The 22533-nt window shown below is 42.8% G+C and overlaps 1 protein-coding gene across 1 annotated transcript; it reads left to right on the top strand.

Annotated features, from left to right (window-relative positions):
* Positions 1 to 15948: 15948 nt before the first annotated feature.
* Positions 15949 to 22177, top strand: LOC119924325 (olfactory receptor 4P4-like). Its single transcript, XM_038743211.1, has 5 exons — positions 15949 to 16089; positions 19132 to 19159; positions 19514 to 19812; positions 20024 to 20275; positions 22145 to 22177. The coding sequence occupies exons 1-5, from the start codon at positions 15949 to 15951 to the stop codon at positions 22175 to 22177; spliced, it is 753 nt and encodes a 250-aa protein (XP_038599139.1).
* The last annotated feature ends 356 nt before the right edge of the window (positions 22178 to 22533 follow it).

Below are 22533 nucleotides of genomic sequence, written 5' to 3'. Positions count from 1 at the left end.
AGATTCTATTATTCTACTTTCTTATTTGTTATCTAAGCGTTGGGCAGTGTGCAGTTTAGGTATTGGATTTCTGTTGTATAGTGATTACCTCTGGTAGTCAATGTAGATTTCTGGTTGTACGTTCAACTACTATGATGCAGGCTGATACATTTACCTCATATTTCTTCAGACTTTGGTTGATTGTAATACTAATAATAATTGTTATATGTGTTAAGCACTTACATGTGTCAAGCACTATATTAAGCACTGGGGTGGGTAAAAAGCAAATAGGGTTGGAAACAATCCCTGTCCCATGTGGGGCTCACAGTCTCTATTCCCCATTTTTTCAGATGAGGTAAACTGAGGCATAGAGAAATGAAGTGACTTGCCATGGTCGCAAAGCAGACAAGTGACAGAGCCCAGAATTAAAACCCCATGGCCTTCTGACTCCCAGGCTCATGCTGTATCTGATACCAATATGAAAAGTTGGATTGATTTGGAGAAAGTGGTTTGCAAATCATTTGCACTTCCATTCTTGGGTGTGAAACTGTAGGGTACAGTCACCAGATGTGCTGCTCCTCTTGAATAATTATCTCTAGGACTTGCAATGCTTTTCAAAGTCTGTAGAGATGGAAGAGTTTCCCTGAGGAGCAGAAGCATGCTTCAAAATCTTGCATCCAGATTTCTTGGCATCCCTATAGAATGACTGCAGAAATTCATTGAATAAATGTTATGATTTACAGTCTTATGATTTGCAGATGTGTAGTGTCACTTCTGGTAAATGCTGAGTCCTAATATTAAATTCAAAAAATGAATCTGGTAGTGAAAAAAAATTCCCACTTGGTGATATTTATATAAAACAAGTGAATAGGGAAAGCTCAAAAGTTTATTCTTTGTAGAATTTCAAAATGTTTTTACATCCTTTGGTTACCTGTACAGACCTTGTGACCCACCCTGACCTGGAGTGATCCTCTCATTTCCAGAGAAGAAGCTATAATTTGCTGTAGGTACTAAATAAATAAATAAAAACTTTCACCTTGAAAAAAGGACTAAATCTTTCAACCATTTTGAGCAACCCGATCAGTATGTAGGTATATATAAATTAACAGAGTAATTCTGAATATTCTCTGACCCCAAGCACAGCTGGTTTTATTTGAAGACCTTTGACATAATCTGTGGCCAAGTATATTGCATTATTTGCTCCCTTTATCCCCAAACGACCTGGTGGGTCAGCAAGGAGAAATTCCTTGGGAAGCGGGTGCCATGTGGTTCACTGGTGGGCTGACCTTTGACACCTGGTGGTCTTGCTTCTACTTTAAAATGGAGGGCATCAGTGAGTCTGCATACCTAACCCATGATGGTACTCCCTCCTTGTTCCCTAGATGATAATAATAATAATTAATATAATAATAATAATTATTATTATTGTTATGCACTTACTATGTGCCAGGCACTGTACTAAGCACTGGGGTGGATACCAGCAAATTAAGTTGGACCCGGCCCCACCCTATATGGGGCTCACAGGCTCAATTCTCATTTTACAGATGAGGTAACTGAGGCACAGAGAAGGTAAGTGACTTGCCCAAGGCCACACAGAAGGCAACTGGAGGAGCTGGGATTAGAACCCAAGTCCTTCTGGTTCCCAGGCTTGGCCTCTATCCATTTTGCCATATCTAGCTGCACTCAGTTCATTCGGTGGTCACTGCCTTTTGGGTAGGTTTGAAGAAAGGATGTTGACACATCATGGGCTAGTGGAAAGAACACAGGCCTGTGAGTCAGAGGACCTGGGTTCTAATCCAGGCTCTGCCACTTGTTTGCTGTGTGACCTTGGGCAAGCCACTTATCTTCTCTGTGCCTCATTTACCGCACTCGTAAAATGGGGAAAGAGTGTGAACCCCATTTAGGACAGGGACCATATCCAACCTGATTAACTTGTATCTATCCCAGCGGTTAGAATAGTGCTTGGTACATAGTAAGCAATTAACACATACCATACTAATAATAATTATTATTATTATCTTGTGTTTAGCCCAGTGCTTATTACAGTGCTTGGCACACAGTAAATGCCTTCTAGACTGTGAGCCCACTGTGGGCAGGTATTGTCTCTATTTGTTGGTGAATTGTACTACCCAAGCGCTTAGTACAGTTCTGTGCACACAGTGAGAGCTCAATAAATACGACTGAATGAATGAATGAACAAATACCACAATTGCTATTATTATCATAAAGACTGGGCATTGGCATAAGGCTGGAGGCTAGAGAGGTTGAGGATTTGGTATCTGTCCTATCTCACTGCTCTATTTGCTCTACAACCTCAGCAGCGAGTAGTGGATCTGGTGGGAACCTCAGTTACAGCTGCTCAATGCCCTTCAATCATATTCATTGAACATTTACTGTGTGCAAAGAACTGGACTAAGTGCTTGGGAGAGTAATAATAATAATAATAGTAATAATAATAATAATAATAATGGTATTTATTAAGTGCTTACTATGTGCCAAGCACTGTTCTAAGTGCTGGGGTAGATACAAGGTAATCAGGTCATCCCACGTGGGGCTCACAGTCTTAACCCCCCATTTTACAGATGAGAGAAGTGAGGCACAGAGAAGTTAAGTGAATTGCCCAAGGTCACACAGCAGACAACTGGCGGACCTGGGGTAAGAACCACCGTGACCCTCTGACCCCCAAGCCTGGGCTCTTTCCACTGAGCCACACTGCTCTTTAATAACAGAGTTGGTAGACAAGTTCCCAGACCACGAGGACCTTACCTTCAGTTGCAGAGATTTTGGTTGAGCCTTGATCAAACTGCAGTCTTGTTTCATGAATTTTGTTCAAGGATAATAAACTATTGATAATAATAATAACGGTATTTGTAAAATGCCTACTTTGTACCAAGCACTGTTCTAAGACCTGGGGTAGATACAAGGTAATAGCATTGGACACAGTCTTTGTCCCACATGGGGCTCATCAAGCAAGATTAGCGTACACTGAGGGGCAGCATGGCCTAGTGGAAACAATAATAATAAAAATTATGGTATTTGTTAAGTGCTTACTATGTGCCAGGACGATTCTAAGCACTGGAAGAGCACCGGCCCGGGAGTCAGAGGACCTGGGTTCTAATTCCTCGTGCCTGCTATGTGACCTTGGGCAAGTCATTTAACTTTTCTGTGCCTCAGTTACCTCATTTGTAAACTGGAGATTAAATACCTGTTCTCTCTCCGATTTAGGCTGTGAATGCTGTGGTGGGAATAAAGGACTTTGTCCTGACTATGTTGTATCTTCCCTAGGACTTAGAAACAGTTCTTGACACATATTAAACAACTATCATTGTTGCTTTTTGATGAAAAGAGTGCCCACCCGGGGGTCAGAGGCAATCTTTACTCCCTCAGTTAGTCATTGATGGAGTATTTGAGCTAGAATAAAGCAGGACATATTAATCTAATGCTTCATGGACCAGTAGCTCATATAAATCTGAGATGTCAGTAGTGAATATGTTCATTATATTTGTGTTTTCTTGGAAGGAAAAGTGACTCTCATCTGTGTGCTCACTGTCCCCCTAGACTCAATGGAGAATGAAAACAACGTGACAGAATTCACTTCCTTTGGGACTTACACAGAATCCAGGGATGCAGAAAAATAATATTTAACGTGATTTTAGCCATCTACAGTGGTTACTATGACTGGCAACTTGCTTATCGTGAAAACCATAACCAGCAGCAAGACTCTGGGCTCTCCCATATACTTTTTGTATTATTCATTTTTCCTTAATAGATATGCTTCATTCTTCTTCCCCAGCCCACAGACTGATTTGTATCTACTCATCCGGGAATAGAACACCCATCTCCTTTGAAGGGTGCATGACACAGGTCTTGGAGGTACTGCGATCATCCTCCTCAATGTGATGGGTCTACAATCACTACGTGGCCATCCGTAAGCCTCTGCACTACTACCGACCATCATCAACAGGCAGTTATGCAGGCTGTTGGTGGGGGTCATCTGGATGGGGGGATTCTTCATGCAATGATCCCGATTCTCTTCATAATGAGGTTACCATTCTGTGGCCCAGTGTGATCAATCACTTCATGTGTGTAGTGCACCCTATGCTGAAACTCACTTGCAGTGACACCCAAACCCTTGATCTCTTCATAGCTGCCAACAGCGGAGTGATCTGCCTGTTCCATTTCATTCTGTTGATGCTTTCCTACGTCATCATCTTATGCTCCCTGAAAACTCACACCTTGGAAGGCCTATTGCTGAGCCCTCTCCACCTGCATATCCCACATCAATGTTGTTGTCTTATGCTTTATTCCCTGTATATTTGTGCATATGTGACCCTTGACCACTTCACCTATAGATAAAAACATGGTTGTGTTTTAAACCATGGTAGCCCCCATGCTAAACCCCCTAATCTACACTCTGAGACATGCAGAGGTGAAGAATGTCATGAGGAAACTATGGAGAAGGAAAGTGTCAAGCCACAGTATAAATGGTCCAGAATGAAACTCATCACACAAATGAGAGAAGCAGCTGATTTTCTAAGAGAAAATTGACCAGAGAAATATGGCCATTGGGGTTCATGGTCAGAAGCTTTAGCTGTGTATTCTCTTTCTGTATTTGGAAACCTCTCCAGATTTTAGGTACTTCTTTCCCATCTCCTTCCAGCTGTGTGTAGTGTGTTTTCTTAGCTTTCTACAGGGAATAATAATAATAATTCTGGTATTTGTTAAGTGCTTACTGTGTGCCAGGCACTTTACTAAGTGCTGGAGTGGATACAAGCAAATTGGGTAGGACACAGTTTCTGTCCAACATGGGGCTCACAGCCTTAATCCCCATTTTACAGATGAGGAAACTGAGGTGCAGAACAGTGGCTTGCTCAGGGTCATGCAGCAGAGAAGTGGTAGAGCAGAGATTAGAACCCAGATCCTCTGATGCCCAATCCCGTGCTCAATCCACTAGGCCATGCTGCTTCTGAGCTATTCCAAGTTCGCAAAAAGGTTCGCTGATAATACCAGCCTGGGCCATTAGTCCTTCCTATCTCCTCAGAGTTTCACGGTGTCAGTTTGGGAAACTAATTCTCACCTGACTCTCAATTATGTAGACTACTCCGTCATCTAGGATGAGACTTTGCACCAGGAGAGGCATTCTCCATTTTTGACCAAGGCTGTGAAGCATGATGGGAAGTCTCAATGCCTTGGTCACCACTTTTGGATAGAGCCACGCCCTCCCTCTGAAGTGCTTCACTGTATATGGCACTACCATCCTTCCCATCTCACAAGCCCGCAAACCTGTTGTCATCCTTGACCCCACTCCTCTCATTCACCTCACACATCCAATCCGTCACCAAAAACCTGCTGGTCTCAACTCCTCAACATCACCCAAGATCGGCCCTTTCCTCTCCATCCAAACCACTACCTTGCTGGTTCGATCTCTCATCCTATCCCGACTAGATTACTTCTTCAGCCTCCTCTCTGATCTCCCATCCTCCTGTCTCTCCCTGCTTCAGCCTATACTTCACTCTGCTGCCCGGATTATCTTTGTACAGAAAACACTCTGGGCATGTTACTCCCCTCCTCAAACATCTCACAGTGGCTACCTGTCAACATACACATTAGGCAAAAACTCCTCATTGTCGGCTTCAATGGCTCTCCATCACCTCACCCCCTCCTACCTCACCTTCCTTCTCACCTTCTACAGCCCAGCCCACACCCTCCACTCCTCTGCCGCTAATCTCCTCACTGTACCTCTTTCTCACCTGTCCCACCATCGACACCTGAGCCCTCATCCTTCCCCTTGCCTGGAATACCCTCCCTCCACACATCTGCCAAACAATCTCTCTTCCTCCCTTCAAAGCCCTACTGAGAGCTCACCTTCTCCAGGAGGCCTTCCCAGACTGAGTCCCCTTTTTCCCCTCCTCCCCAGCCCTCCCTCTGCCCTACCTCCTTCCCCTCCCCACAGCACGTGAATATATTTGTACAGATTTGTTCATTTATTTTACTTGTACATATTTGCTATTCTATTTATTTTGTTAATGATGTGCATATAGCTACAATTCTATTTATTCTGATTATTTTGACGTGTCTACATGCTTTGTTTTGTTGTTTGTCTCGTCCTTCTAGACTGTGAGCCCATTGTTGCATAGGGACCATCTCTGTATGTTGCCGGACTTTACTTCCCAAGCAGTTAGTAAAGTGTTCTGCACACAGTAAAGCACTCATAAATACGACTGAATGAATGTGAATGAATGAGAAAGTTGACATTAGTAATAGGAGAATGAAGTCTTCAGGAAGATCCCAAGTAAGGTGGAGCCTTGTGTGTTTTGAAAAGCCACTTTAATGGGACACCATCTCTATTGCTGACTGATTCCCATTCTTAAGAGGATGTAATCTATATAGACCTTCAGTGTAGATGAGCTGATATTTGTGGACAATATTTTCATCCATGCATTCTATCAGAATCAATGCATTATTTTTGGCTAAATCCATGAAATATCCTTGAGGAAAGGTTCTCTTTGGGTGTGAAATATTTCTTCCCCACAAAATGCGGTCACTGGGGGCCAAGGGTTGTGTAGGTTTGGGAATGGAACAGGGAACATCCAGGAATACGACTCGTGAATCTGGACTAAGCTGGCCATTAGAAAGACTCTTGCCAATCAGTCAAGCAGGAAGGCAAGGTTGGAGTGCAAGCCCAACTTTCGCCTGAATTTAAAGAGAAATCTGTTAAACAGAAAACAAAATAGAACATTCAGTAAAACCAAGTGGATTTACCATGCATAATAAGACCAAATGTTAAATCAACCTGGAATGGATTAGTTTCAATAGGACCTGTGTTCTCATCATCTTTGTTTTTGTTTTCTGAACTGATAATTTTGCTTCCTGTTGCCAAGATGTAACACTTGACTATTTTCCTAAGGGAGCATTCTATTTGTCAGATTCAACTCTTTTGTCCTCTAGATTGTAAGCTTGTTGTGGGCAGTGAATGTGTCTACCAACTCTGTTGTATTTTACTCAACCGAGCACTTAGTACTCCTCCTCCACTCAGAGGAAGTACTCAATAAATACCATTGATTGATTTTGTCTATTAACAATGTTATCAACCTAACGTGCCCGCTGATGCTGTCTCCACTTGACAAATGTGTGAAATCAGAGATGCAAGTCAGGCAAGCAAGTGAGCAATCTTTTTGCTTGAAATACACAGACAAATGAGCTGGAAAATTTCCCTCCAAAATTATCTGAAATTTTTTCTCAGCTGTCTTTTCTAAATCACTAGTGGATATTTGGTTGCAAGGTTCTGGCAATTTGATGATAATCATAAAGGGAACAGAAATGATTTCTCTTTTGGGATCAAAATCCGGTGAAAATGTGTTTTTCCTTCCCTGTATCTATATTCATTTTTCTAAAGCAAAATTCAGTTTGGCATGATCTTGGGCAAACCTTCCACAAGGGGAGACTGGTCATACTTCCATGAGGCTGATTGGACTGATTGTCATGAGGTTGCTGAATATCTGTAGACTCCAGTTAAAATGTGAGAGGAGAAACAATAAACCCAATGACTCTGGTTCAGGGCAGACCTAGAGCAAGGATGGACAAATCGAGTCAGGTAGAGAGGTTTGTCACAGTCTGGGCAAAATACATTATTTCTGACTGATCTGGAGAAGTCACCAAGTTTTTAGTGCACTTAGAAGTCCTCCTTCATAAAGGATCCAGATGTTCTGAGAGGTGGATCTTGAGCTAATATTGCAGAGAAAGATTGGCAATCAAAGGGAATTGGACTAAAATTCATTGCTGCTCTAAATCCAGAATTTACTCCAAAAAAAGAGATCTCAGATTAAGTTTGGTTTGATCCAGAAGCCACCTGGGGTTTAATGGAATCTCTGATCTGGTGTTTTTCTAGTTTCTAGGATTTTGTATCTTTGTCATGGGTAAGAAATCGAAGCTGAGAAACATGGTTGTGGCTGGAATGGAGTGGCCACCAGTTCCATGTTTGCCATGTTAGGCTTGTGTCTGTTCTACTTCAAGGAGACTGGAGCAAGCCATTGCTGGAGTTGGGTGAACAGGGAACAGAGGAAGAAATCCACATCTACAAAGGCACAGGAAGTGAGTGTTTGAATGGGTCTTTAATCACTCCTCCCAAGCAAAGAAGTCACACTTTGTTTTTATCTTGGAGAAATCAGGATACTATAAATTGATCAATTTACTGAGCACCTACTGTGTGCAGAGCACTGTACTAAGCACATGGGAGAGTACAATCGAATTAATAGACATGTTCCTTGCCCTTAAGGATCTTGCATTTTAGCAGGGGAAATAGATACTGAAACAATGTAGAGAGAGGAGGAAAGAGCAAAAGGGGATGTCTACATGAATTAATGCTTAATTCATTTATATTAATAAATGAAGAATTTATTATATAAGATGTGGACATAAGTGTTATGGAAGCTTGAGTTTGTAGGTACTCCGATGGCACCGAAGTGCTTAGATGGCAATTGAAGGAAACATAGCCTGAGGAAAGGAAATAATTAATCAGAGTAGATCTCTTTGTCAGAGATATGATTTCAGTAACACTTTGAAATTGGGGAGTTTGAGGAAGTGGGGGAGGGGGTTCTGTAGGATTTGCAGAGGGAGAGAGTTCCAGGCAGAAAGGACAAAAACATGAGAAAGCTATCCCTAGCAGAAGACAAAAGAATGAAGCACCATCTGGGAGGAGCGAAGAGTGCTAGTTGGGTGCAGTGAGGAAAGAGAGTGGATAAGTAGGAAGGAGAGAGTATATTGAGTGTTTTAAAGGCAATGATTAGGAATTCCTACTTAATGTGGAGAGGACTGGAAAACCATTGGAGGTTTTTGAGGAGTGGAGAGATGTGGCAGAACAACGTATTAGAAAGATCAACATTTTAGAGAACCAGTGTGGCCTAGTGGATAGAGCACAGGTCTGGGAGTCAGAAGGACCTGAGTTCTAATCCCTGCCCTGCCCTTAGCTTGCTGTGTGACCTTGGTCAAGTCACTTCACTTCTTTGTGCCTCAATTACCTCATCTGTAAAAGGATGATTAAGACTGTGAGCCCATACTGGGACATGAATTGTGTCCAACCTGATTAGCATGTTTCTATCCCAGCACTTAGTATAGTGCCTGGCACACAGTAAGCACTTAGCAAACAAAATAAAAGATAAATGCTGGGCTCAGAATGAAATATGGATAGGAGAGGAGAGTGACTGATGCAGCTGTCAATCATGAGTATGTCTCTGAGTGGGAATATCTTGCCTGCTACTAGCTAAAGTAGTTTATCAAATGAGCTGTTGAGGTCGGGGACAATACTACAAACATCATAGGAAATTGTCCACTTTAATACTACACATTTAACAAATATATCTCATCCATTCTGGCTGATCATGACTTCAGTGACTTTTTTTCATCTCGTTGAAAGGAATTTTATTCTAACTCTTTTTGGCCAGCATTTTTCTCTAATGATGATCATGTCTGGAGATTGTGAAGTCCATAGGAATGTCTGTTTCTCCTTCATGTTATTATATTAAGGCAGCTAACTGGAAAAGCACTTATTTAGGGCACCAGCAAGCCCCATAAAACTGTGAATAAAATTTAGAATTGATCTTATTAGTCCCAAATCCAAAACCGGGTTTGAAACGACTCCAGGTAATAGTTATGTGTTTCTATTGGAAATCTCAGATGTATACAGGTGCTCAAAAATGTCTTTTTCACTGCATTTATATTTGGCTCTTCAGAATTATTGCCCATATATTTCCTCTCTCAAGCACTCAGTAACCAATCAACCAATCAACCACATTTATAAAGTGTTTCCTGTGTGTAGAGTAGTTTACTAAGTGCTTGGGAGAGTACAGTATAGCAGAGTTAATAGATATGTTCCCTACCCACAGTGAGTTTACAGGCTAGAGGGAGAGACAGACAAAATAATAATAATAATAATAATAATAATAATAATATTTGTTAAGTGCTTACTCTGTGCCAAGTACTGTTCTAAGAGCTGGGGTAGATACAAATAAATAAATTACGGTTATGTACATAAGTGCTGTGAGGCTGAGGGAGCGATGCAAATCCAAATGCAAAGGTGACACAGAAAGGAGTGGTAGAGGAGGAAAGCAAGACTTACTCAGGAAAATCCTCTTGGAGATATGCCTTCAACGAGGCTTTGAAGGTGGAGAGAGTGATTGTCTGTTGGATATGAAGATGAAGGGCAACCAGGAGAGAGGCAGAATATGAGCAATAGGTCGGCAATGAGATAGACAAGATCAAGGTACAGTGAGTAGGTTGGCACGAGAGGAGTGAAGTGTCTGGGCTGGGTTATAGTAGGGAGTAGTGGGGTAAGGTAGGAGGGGACAAGGTGATTAAATGCATTAAAGCTGATGGTAAGGAGTTCCTGTTTGATGTGGAAGTTCTTGAAGAGTGGGGAATCATGGACTGAATGTTTTTGCAGAAACGTAGTCTGGGCAACAGAATGAAGTATGGATTAAAGTGGAGAGAAATGGAAGGCAGGGAGTTTAGAAAGGAGGCAAATACAGTGATCAAGATGGGATAGGACAGTGCTTGGATTAACGTGGTAACAGTTTGGATGGAGAGGAAAAGGCAAATTTTAGCGATGTTGTAAAGGTTGGACGGATATGATTTAGTGACAGATTGAATATAATAATAATAATAAATAATGACAATATTTGCTAAGTGCTTACTATGTGCATGGCACTGTTCTAAGCGCTGGGGGGATACAAGGTGATCAGGTTGTCCCACGTGGGGCTCACAATCTTAATCCCCATTTTACAGATGAAGTAACTGAGGCCCAGAGAAGTGAAGTGACTTGCCCAAAGTCACCCAGCTGACACTTGCCGGAGCCTGGGTTTGAACCCATGACCTCTGACTCCAAAACGCAGGCTCTTTCCACTGAAGGAGTTGAATGAGAGAGTTGAGCCGAGGATAACACCAAGGTTATGAGCTTTTGAGGCAGAAAGGATGGTAGTGATGGGAAAGTCATGGGGAGGACAGATTTTGGGCTGGAAAATAAGATAGTGCTGTTTAGGACATGTTACGTTTGAGGTGTCGGTGGTACATCTAAGTAGAGATGTCTTGAAGGCAGGAGTAAATATGAGACTGCAAAGGAGAGAGATCTGGGTTGGAGATGTAGATTTGGGAAACTTTCACATAGAGATGATAGGTAGTTGGACCCATGGAAGAAAATGAGTGGGAGTGGGTGTAGATAGACAATAGTAGGGGACCCAGAACTGAACCTTGAGGGACCGCCACAGTTAGAGGATGTGAGACAGAGGAGGAGCCTGTGAAAGGGACTGAGACTGAGCGGCCAGAGAGATAGAAGAGAACCGGGAGTACCAAGAGAGTAGACATTCAATACATTGATTGATTTAGTGCTTAGTACAGTGCTCTGCACACAGTAAGCACTCAGTAAATACGATTAAATGAATGAGTGATTGATTCATTGATGTAAAGAGTGTATGGGCATTGAAAGTTTGAGAGAAAGGATGCAGGGTATAGGATACAAGGAATCTAAGGAGTTGAGAATTATTTGTTAGAGGAAGAACAGAAAGTGGGGAGTGGCAGGGGCAATGCCTTAAAGGACGAGTCCTACACATTTCCAAGTTTTCTTCTGGGAAGCAGAAGCCCAAGACGGGATTTAGTAGAAACTTATGCCTGGAAGGTAAGGAGTTAACTCCCAGGTATGTTTCGTTGTGACTGTCCTTTTTTCTGAGAGGACTACTATCCCCATCTTCAAATCCCTTCTAAAATCATGTCACCTCCATGAGGCTTTTACTGACTATGCCCCCACTTCTCCAATTTTTCATCTCTTCTGCATTACCTGCGCTTGGGTCTCTACCCTTTAAACACTTTGACACTCATCCCAGCCCCACAGCACTTATGGGCATAATCATCTATCCTTTATTTTAATGTCTACCTCCCCCTCCACTTTGTAAGCTCTTTGTGGGCAGCGATCAGGTCTACCTACTCTAGTCAGTTAATCATATTTATTGAGCATTTACTATGTGCAGAGTACTATACTAAGAGCTTGACAGAGTAGAATACAGCAATATGACAGACACATTCCCTGCTCACAACGAGTTTACAATCTCTATTTTATTGTATTCTCCCAGACGTTGAATACAGCACTCCAAGCATTCAATAAATACCATTGATTGAATGGTTGATTGATAATAGGACAAGAAAGACAATCCAATATCTTTAATTCAATAATTAAACCCCTTATTTTGAGAATAAAAAAGCAGAGAGATTGTAGTTTTATGGATTATGAACGTTTTCAGGAATCTTTGTGGCAATAGAACCCATTACCTATAAGGGAGTCTCTCTCGAGTGGAATCACAGAAGCAGGATTAACTGAAAGAGGAATGTTTAGTTGCCCTAACATGTGCCACAAGATGCATTCACAGTGAGAGGAAGGAATAAATTTAACCTAACAGTAAGTACCCCTTGTCTACTAAAAAGAGACAACAGTTTTCTAAGGCAAACAATTCAGCAAGCCTATTCGTGGCTCAGTGGAAAGAGCACCGGCTTGGGAGTCAGAAGTCGTGTGTTCTAATTCCAGCCCCGCCATTCCTCAGCCATGTGATTTTGGGCAATGCACTTAACTTCTCTGTGCCTCAGTACCCATTTGTAGAATGGGGATTAAGACTGAGAGCCCAATGTGGGACATCCCGATCACCTTGTATCTGCTGCAGTGCTTAGAACAGTGCTTGACACATAGTAAGTGCTTTAAAATGTCATTATTATTATTATGATCATCCCTCAGTAAAGCAAAATGGCTTCTGTCGGGAGCTCCAGTGTGCTGTAAAATCCATCAGTCAATCGATCACATTTATTGAGCACTTACTGTGTGCAGAGCACTAATGATGATGATGATGATGATGATGGCATTTGTTATGCTCTTAATTGGAGCCAAGCACTGTTCTAAGCACTGGAGTAAATACAAGGTAATCAGGTTGTCCCACATGGGGCCCACCGTCTTCATCCCCATTTTACAGATGGGGGAACTGAGGCACAGAGGACTTAAGTGGCTTACCCAGGGTCACACAGCTGACAAGTGGCAGAGGTGGGATTAGAACCCATGACTTCTAACTCCCAAGCCCGTGCTCTTTCCAGTTGGCCACACAACTGCTCAGGCACTCTACTAAGTGCTTACAAAAATACAGTGCAACAGAGTTGGTAGACATGTTCCCTGCTCACAGTGAGCTCAATTATAAATAAATAAATTGCAGGTATATACATACGATCTGTGAGGCTAAGGGAGGGGCGAATAAAGGGTGAAAATCCAGGTGAAATGTTAAAAGTGGTACTAGCCATGCTGCTTGACAAGCTCTGAACTAAGTGGAAAGAGTACTGGATTCAGCATGACAGCATTTAGTACAGCACTCTGCACAGAGTAAGCACTCAGTCAATACCATTGATCGATTGATAACCCTTGGCTGAATGTGGGGTATAATACAAGTTACTTGGTTTGATTTTTCTTTTTGTCAAATGGGACCAAGGTGTTTTAAGAATGAGTGAAATATTAGGTAGTAGAATTAAAGTATCTTGTGTTCCATGGGAAAAAAACAGTGCTAAAGAAATTCAATTATCTTTATCTTTTCAGGTAAATTAGTTCTCTGTCATGCAAGCTCACCGGTATGTTCATCACCAACACTGAATCGATGGAATAAAGCAACATTGTGACCGAATTCATTCTCCTGGGACATACCCAGAATACAGAGGTACAGAAACTTTTGTTTAGTTCCTAATCATCTACCTGGTAACTCTTTTGGGAAACCTGCTTGTGGTTATAACCATCAAGGCCAGCCAGAATCTCAGCTCCCCTATGTACTACTTCCTCTCATATTTATCTTTCATAGATGCCATCTACTCCTCTTCCACTACTCCCAAAATGATTTTAGACAGCCTGTCTGCCAGATAAACCATCTCCTACAGTGGCTGTATGGTCCAGCTCTTTGTATTACACTTCTTTGGAGGGACAGAGGCCATCCTTCTCATTGTGATGGCCTATGACCATTACATGGCCATCTGAAAACCCCTGCACTATCTGATCATCATGAACCAAAAGGTGTGTGTCCTAATGGTGGGGGTGGCCTGGGTAGTGGGCTTCTTTCACTCAATAATTCAGATTCTCTTCCTAATCCAACTTGTACTTCCCAAGCGCTTAGTACAGTGCTCTGCACACAGTAAGCACTCAATAAATGTGATTGAATGAATGAATTAATATTCCAGCTGCCCTTCTGTGGTCCCAATGTCAATGCTCTGTGACATGTACCCTGTGGTGGAACACGCCTGCACAGACACCTATGTCGTGGGCCTGTCATTGGCTGCCAACGGTGGCCTGATCTGCACTCTCTGTTTCCTCATGTTGGTCATCTCCTATGTGCTCATCTTGAACTCCTTAAAAAGTAATAGTTCAGAGGGAAGGCGCAAAGCTCTCTCCACCTGTGGCTCTCACATCATGGTCTTCACGCTGTTCTTCGTTCCCTGTATCTTCACCTAAATGAGGTCTGTCTCCACCTTCTCCTTGGATAAAGCAGTGGCTGTATTCTATGTTTCCATTACTCCCATGTTGAACACCTTGATCTACACCATGAGAAATGCGGAGGAGAAAAAAGCCATGAAGACGTTATGGAGCCAAATAATGACTTCAGGAGAGAAGTGAATCACTTTCTGAGAATTATGTTGTTGCTTTTTTCAGTGGGAGAAGGAAGGAATCAGCGGGTTCTTCAGATGATTTAAGAAAAATCATTGTGGCTTAATCTCTTCTAAAAGAACCATACTTGAAGGTTTGAGTGTATTCTGAATTGTCAGAACAATGAATGTCATTTCCTGTATGTGTATAAGTCTTCCTCCTCATTATACACGTTGATGGAAAGATTGTTTTCTGTACATTCTAGTGGTAATTGGAATCCTCTTAAGTGAAGAATATTCATTCAATCGTTCATTCAATTTTATTTGTTGAGCACTTACTGTGTGCAGAGCACTGTACTAAGGGCTTGGTAAGTACAAGTCGGCAACATATAGAGACGGTCCCTACTCAACAACGGGCTCACAGTCTAGAAGGGGGAGACAGACAACTAAACAAAACATGTAGACAGGTGTCAAAATCGTCAGAACAAATAGAATTAAAGCTATAAGCACATCATTAACGAAATAAATAGAATAGTACATATGTACAAGTAAAATAAATAGAGTAATAACTACAAACTACTAGTGCTGTGGGGAGGGGAAGGATATAGGGCGCGTGGGATGGGGAGGAGAAGAGGAAAAAGGGAGCTCAGTCTCAGGAAGCCTCCTGGAGGAGGTGCACTTTCATTAGGGCTTTGAAGGGAGGAAGAGAGCTAGCTTGGCGGATGTGTGGAGGGAGGGTATTCCATGCCAGGGAAAGGAAGTGGGCCGGGGGTCGACAGCTGGACAGGCAAGAACGAGGTACAGTGAGGAGGTTAGCGACAGAGGAGCAGAGGGTGCGGGGTGGGCTGTAGAAGGAGAGAAGGGAGATGAGGAAGGAGGGGGCGAGATGATGAAGAGCCTTGAAGCCGAGGGTGAGGAGTTTTTGCTTGATTCGTAGGTTGAAAGGCAACCACTGGAGATGTTTGAGGAGGGGAGTAACATGCCCAGAGCGTTTCTGCACAAAGATGATCCAGGCAGCAGCATGAAGTATAGACTGAACTGGGGAGAGACAGGAGGATGGAAGATCAAAGAGGAGGCTGATGCAGTAATCCAGTCGGGATAAGATGAGAGATTGAACCAGCAAGGTAGCGGTTTGGATGGAGAGGAAAGGGCAGATCTTGTCGATGTTGTGGAGGTGAGACCAGCAGGTTTTGGTGACAGGTTGGATGAGTGGGGTGAACAAGAGAGTGGAGTCGAGGATGACACCAAGGTTGCAGGCTTGTGAGACGGGAAGGATGGTAGTGCCATCTAGATCACTACGTCACCATCTGCAAGCCTCTCCACTACTTGATGGTTATGAGCCAGCAGACTTGCCACATATTGATCTCGGCCTATTTTGTAGGGGCCCTCTTTTACACCATCATCGCTCCCATGTTCAACCCCTTCATCTACTCGGTGAAATACACCGACATGAAAAATGCCATGAGAAAGGTACGGTGTACAAAAGTGTTATCAGAAAGAAAATACATGCATAAATTTACTTCCATTACTTATGTTTTCTGTACACTTAACCATAGAAATGTGTGTTAGCTCTGCTCTCCTCCTCCCCCTCCCCTCCCCTCCCGATCACCACCCACATTTGCCCTACTCCCTTCCATTCCCCACAGCACTTGTATATATTTGTACACATTTATTACTGTTTATTACATTTGTACATATTAACCATATTCATTTTATTAATGATCAATCAATCAATCATATTTATTGAGCGCTTACTGTGTGCAGAGCACTGTACTAAGCGCTTGGGAAGTACAAGTTGGCAACATATAGAGATGGTCCCTACCCAACAGCAGGCTCACAGTCTCGAAGGGAGAGACAGAGAACAAAACAAAACATATTAACAAAATAAATAGAATAGATATGTACAAGTAAAATAAATAAATAGAGTAATAAATATGTACAAACATGGATACATATATACAGGTGCTGTGGCGAGGGGAAGAAGGTAAGGGGGGGGGATGGAGAGGGGGAGGAGGGGGAGAGAAAGGAGGGGGCTCAGTCTGGGAAGGCCTCCTGGAGGAGGTGAGCTCTCAGTAGGGCTTTGAAGGGAGGAAGAGAGCTAGCTTGGCGGATGAGGGCAGGGAGGGCATTCCAGGCCCGGGGGATGACGTGGGCCAGGGGTCGACGGCGGGACAGGCGAGAACGAGGTACAGTGAGGAGATTAGCGGTGGAGGAGCGGAGGTTGCGGGCTGGGCAGTAGAAGGAGAGAAGGGAGGTGAGGTAGGAGGGGGCAAGGTGATGGAGAGCCTTGAAGCCAAGGGTGAGGAGTTTCTGCCTGATGCGCAGATTGATTGGTAGCCACTGGAGATTTTTGAGGAGGGGAGTTACATGTCCAGAGCGTATCTGGACAAAGACAATCTGGGCAGCAGCATGAAGTATGGATTGAAGTGGGGAGAGACAGGAGGATGGTAGATCAGACACGAGGCTGATGCAGTAATCCGGTCGGGATAGGATGAGAGATTAAACCAGCAAGGTAGCGGTTTGGATGGAGAGGAAAGGGCGCATCTTGGCAATGTTGTGGTGGTGACACTGGCAGTTTTTGGTGACGGCTTGGATGTGAGGGGTGAACGTGAGGGCGGGGTCGAGGATGACACCAAAGTTGCGGGCTTGTGAGACGGGAAGGATGGTAGTGCCGTCAACAGTAATGGGAAAGTCAGGGATAGGGCAGGGTTTGGGAGGGAAGACAAGGAGTTCAGTCTTGGACATGTTGAGTTTTAGGTGGCGGGCAAACATCCAGATGGAGATGTCCTGAAGGCAGGAGGAGATGCGAGCCTGGAGAGAGGGAGAGAGAGCAGGGGCAGAGATGTAGATCTGGGTGTCATCAGCGTAGAGATGATAGTTGAAGCCGTGGGAGCGAATGAGGTCACCAAGGGAGTTGGTGTAGATTGAGAACAGAAGGGGACCAAGCACTGAACCTTGGGGAACCCCCACAGTAAGAGGATGGGAGGGGGAGGAGGAGCCTGCAAAAGAGACTGAGAAAGAATGACCGGAGAGATAAGAGGAGAACCAGGAGAGGACGGAGTCTGTGAAGCCAAGGTTGGCTTCCTCCTCTTCCAAAGCTTTTCTCTTCATTCTTCTTTGTTATGGTATTTGTTAAGCCTTTACCATTAGCCAGTCACTGTGCTAAGCACCGGGGTAGATACTAGGTAATCACGTTGAACGTAGTTCCCGTTCCACATGGGGCTCAGAAGTCTTAATTCCCATTTTACAGATGATGTCGCAAAGGTACAGAGAAATGACGTGACTCTCCCAAGGTCACACAACAGACAAGTGGCAGAACCGGGTTTATTACCCAGGTTCTTCTGACTCCCAGGCCCGTGCTCGATCCACTAGGCCACACTGATTCTCATTGCCAAATTCCTTGGCCAGCGGAGAGCCGCTCAAGGCTGCAGATTTCATTTGGATCCTCCTGGCCACAGATGCCGACCTAGGCCATTGGGTGAGGTAAGATGCTTGAAAACAACTGTCTAAGTTACAGCATCACTGGGCAGTGACCAAAGTAAAGATGAATAGCTCAGTTGCCAGGGTTGAACGTGTTGGGGAGAAGACTGGGAGGAGGCAGCCAAGATGGCTGGTGGCAGCAAGTCAGGTCTTTCCCCTCGACTTCTACTGATGCCCCAGAAAACCATCTGTGGAATGCAGATCTTGTGGGTCATCTTACTCCCTCATTCTGAAGGCCCATTCATAAAGTGAACATTTCTGAAAGGGATACCTCCACCATTGTTCCCCAGATGATCTGAAACCTACTTGCTGGGAGCAAAACAATTTATTTTTCCAACTCTATGGCTCAACTCTTTGCTGTGCATTTCTTGCCGATTTGTACTTCCCAAGCACTTAGTACAGTGTTCTGCACACAGTACACTGTGTTTGAGTGCAAGAGAGTATTTCCTTCTATAACACTGGTGCACTTTCCTGGATAAGAGGTATGTTCTCTTGAGATACAATTCTGTTCATTCTAGCATTTATCTGCTGGGAAATTGTCATAAGGTCCTTGAAATGCACATACATATTCTGATTTTAGCACATTAGATGAAGCTCTGTAAACTGTATCCTTTGCTGGAGGAACTCATCAGGACAAAATTCACATTTAGGGATTTGAATCACCCCCTTTTTATGTTAGTATGGTGTCTTGTGTCCACCATCCTCAGACTTTGTTGGAAGAAAATCTTACATATTTGATACACTATCAATCACTTCTTTTTTTTTTGTCATGTCCAAAGTCAGTCAGCGACATACGAAAAGAGAATTGTAAAAAGGAAAATGATTCTTCTAGAATTACTTAGCTTCTCCCCTCAGATCATTCTCTGAAGACATTCTGGTTCCATCAGGCAGGTCTGAAAGGAATCCCAAACACATCAACTCCTCTAAACTCTAACAGCGACAGAACATGATTATTTATATATCAATATGTATTTTTTTTTCCCAATTCAAATGTGAAATAGCTTCAAATGAACCAAAAACGTTTTATTTCAGCTGGCTATTTCTAATAGAATAAGGTATGGTAAATGAGACTTTAAAATTCAGTTGAAAGGCATTGGACATTAATTTCCTTGGTATTTTTTCCCTATGGACAGGGTTTGAATGGGGCTCAATTTGCAGAATGTTATCATTTAAAGGACAGATGTGTTGAATAAGGAGGATATGAAAATTTGTATTTGAACGCTCCCAGTTTTGCCAATATTTCCCCTGTTGTAGTTTGGTTATAAGGCTTGGTGAGAAATCACGTATAATAAGGACTATTGCAACTACGTACATACTATCTATGACATTTACTTTTACAATCATTACAGATAAATGCTACTCATTCACAGGATGGAAAATAACAGGAACAATGTCACATAATTTGTTCTCTTAGGTCTGTCCAGTGATAGAAATTTGCAAATATTCTGCTTTAGACTGTTCCTCTCTTGTTACATTGCCATCCTCTTAGGAAATTTCCTCATCCTTATCACCGTCAAATGTAGCAACCTCTTCCAGCAACCCATGTACTTCTTCCTCTTCCACTTCTCCCTCATGGACGTCTGCTATACTTCCACGGTAACTCCCCACCTAGTCATAGATATGCTGTCTGAGAAGAAAACCATGTCTTTCGACCACTGCATGAAACAACTTTTTGCCTTGCACTTATTTGGAGGGATTGAGATCTTCATTCTCGTGGGGATGGCTACGATCACTATGTTGCCACCTGCAAACCCTTAAACTATATAGTCATCGTGAACAAGTAGTGGTGTGCCACAGTGGTTGCACTGTGCTGGGGAGGAGCATTTCCCCATTCCATCTTCTAGTGGCTTCTTGTCATTTTTTTTTTGCCCTTCTGTGACCCTAATAAGTTTGATCACTATTTCTGCGATTTTTACCCTTTCAGGGAACTGGCTTGCTTAGATACTTATGCGACTGGATTTTAGTTCTCGCCAGTTCAGGAACAATTGAGCTGGTTACTTTGGCAGTCTGGGTCTTCTCTTACGTCCCCATTTTAGCCAGTCTGAGGACCCACTCTTTGGAAGGATGTCTCAGAGCCCAGACCACCTGCGCTTCCCACATCACGGTGGTGACATTGCTTTTCTTGCCCTCCATCTTCATTTATCTCCTCCCAGCCCAGATCTTCCATGAGGATAAGGTGTTTGCTCTGTTTTTCACCATCATCGCCCCCATGTTCAACCCCCACATCTACACTCTGAGGAGCAGAGAGATGAAAACAGCCATGAGAAAAGTGGAGTGTTGGAGCCACGTTTGAAGGGAAAATCAGGCAGGTGAAATAGATGTCCAAATGCCCTGTCTTCCCCTCCTGCATTTGGCTTACTCTATTCACCCAACTCTTCTCTGTACAATCAACCATGGTTTTCTCCTAGGCTCAGGGGAAACGAGAAATCTTCCTGTTTATTGGACTGCAAACATCCCTTCCTCCACCTCAGTGCCTATATTTAATACAGCCATCCATTATACTTTGCCATTTCAAATAAAATATTTTCAAGAAAAGGAATACCTCCTTGCTTAATGGAATGGAGAACTTATTACTGTCTTCAGTTGATGTTGAAATTAATTGTAAGCATCTAGTGAGAGGGAGTTACATCTTTGATGTGTGCTGTGCAGTAATGGAAGATGTGGGTTTTAGTAGATATAGTTTCTAGTAAATGCTTCTGTGTAAAGCAGGTTTCTCAGTGGGTTCTACTCATACGGTTGCCTCAGTCCCTCCTTGCTAGTAGATGAGACACAGAATGGGGTTGAAAACTCTTCCCAGACGTGGGTGGGGGGCAGCATTTATGATTTTCAATGGGAAGTAGTATGCTTAGTGGTAGCAGCACAAGTCTAGTAGTCAGGGGATTTGGGTTCTAATCCTGTTTTTGCCCCTTGTGTCCTGTGTGGCCTCGTGCCAGTCAATTAACGTTTTTTTTCTGTGCTTCAGTTACATCCTCTGTAAAATGGAAATTGAGACCCTGAGCCCTATGTGGAATCTAGACAGTGTCCAAAATGATTATCCATTTTTACCCTAGCACTTCGTTCAGTGTCTGGCACACAGTAATTACTTAGAAAATCATTAAAAATCATCTTTATATTACGTAATGCATGCTATTGGTCTATAATATGGTTAAGGAGCTAATTCATTAGGTTGAGCTCTTTTAAACAAGTTGGGTAGTCCTGGACTTGCTCAATGGAAGGGATTTATTTTCGATCATATTTTTCTTTGAAGGAAAGGGGTAGTGTTCTTTGTGATACGTTCTTCTGCAGTTGAAACTATGATGGGAGGATTTTTGACTCGAAATAAAAAGAAACTCAGAATAGGGAGATGGCTGCTGTTAAGATAAAATGGAAAACCTACTAGAATGGAAGATAAATACTGGAAAAAGTTGCTCTCAGAATGATGGAGACAATAATGTGTGTGTCCATGGAGTTTAAAAAATACGATGTAGAAGTACGAGGAGAAGTAAGGAGCTATCCCCTTGAGAATGTTCAGATATCTTTGTTGCAGCTTTATGTTATTATTTGGGAGGCAATTTCTCCCTCACTTGGCAGGTAGATAATCAGTAGTGTACTATCTAAAAGATGATTTTTGCAAGCAAGATGCATAGTAGAAGGGTCAGAATTTTTCTTCTTTTTGTCTTTTTTCTAAAGGTATTTGTTAAGTGCTTACTATCTGTCAGGCACTGTACTTACTCACTGGGGTAGATACAAGTTAATCAAGTTGGACAGAGTCCATGTCCAATTTTACAGGTGAAGTAACTGAGGCATAGAGAAGTTGAGTGATTTGCTCAAGGTCAAACACATTCATTCATTCAGTGGTATTTATTGAGTACTTACTGTGTTCAGAGCACTGTACTAAGCGTTAGGAAAGTACAATCTGGCAAAAGATAGATACGGTCCCTACCTAGGATAAGAATTCAGTTCCTTCTGATTCCCAGGCCCTTGTTATATCCTCCAAGCCAGGCCACAAGAGTTAGAACTGTGACTCAGACCCAGGCTCTAGTTTAAATTTGGCATGGATTTTAAGGTGGATTTAGATCCCAAGAGAGAAGTAGAATAGAATGACAACCCCAGCTTCTCTTAACTAGCATGGGGTGGCTTGTATCCATACAGTAAGCACACAGCAACTACGTTAATAATAATAAAAATAAAGATCATTTGCTTGTCGTGTGACATTTGGCACATCCCTTAACTTCTCTTTGTTTCCATTTTCTCGTCTGTAAAATGGAGATTCAGTACCCGTTTTCCTTCCTAGTTTAACTGTGAGTCCTATAAGGAACAGGGACGGTGTCTGAGCTGATTATTTTCCATCTACCCCGGTGCTAAATACAATGTTTTGCACATAGTAAGCACTTAACAAATATTACATTTCCAACTACTACTTCTGTTATACTTCCAGTGACTATAGAGAGCCTT

Source organism: Tachyglossus aculeatus, unplaced genomic scaffold (assembly GCF_015852505.1).
Source record: "Tachyglossus aculeatus isolate mTacAcu1 unplaced genomic scaffold, mTacAcu1.pri scaffold_96_arrow_ctg1, whole genome shotgun sequence".
NCBI classification, from domain to species: Eukaryota; Metazoa; Chordata; class Mammalia; order Monotremata; family Tachyglossidae; genus Tachyglossus; species Tachyglossus aculeatus.
The sequence above is the reverse complement of the archived record's forward strand: the minus strand, read 5'-3'. Positions and strand labels throughout refer to the sequence as shown.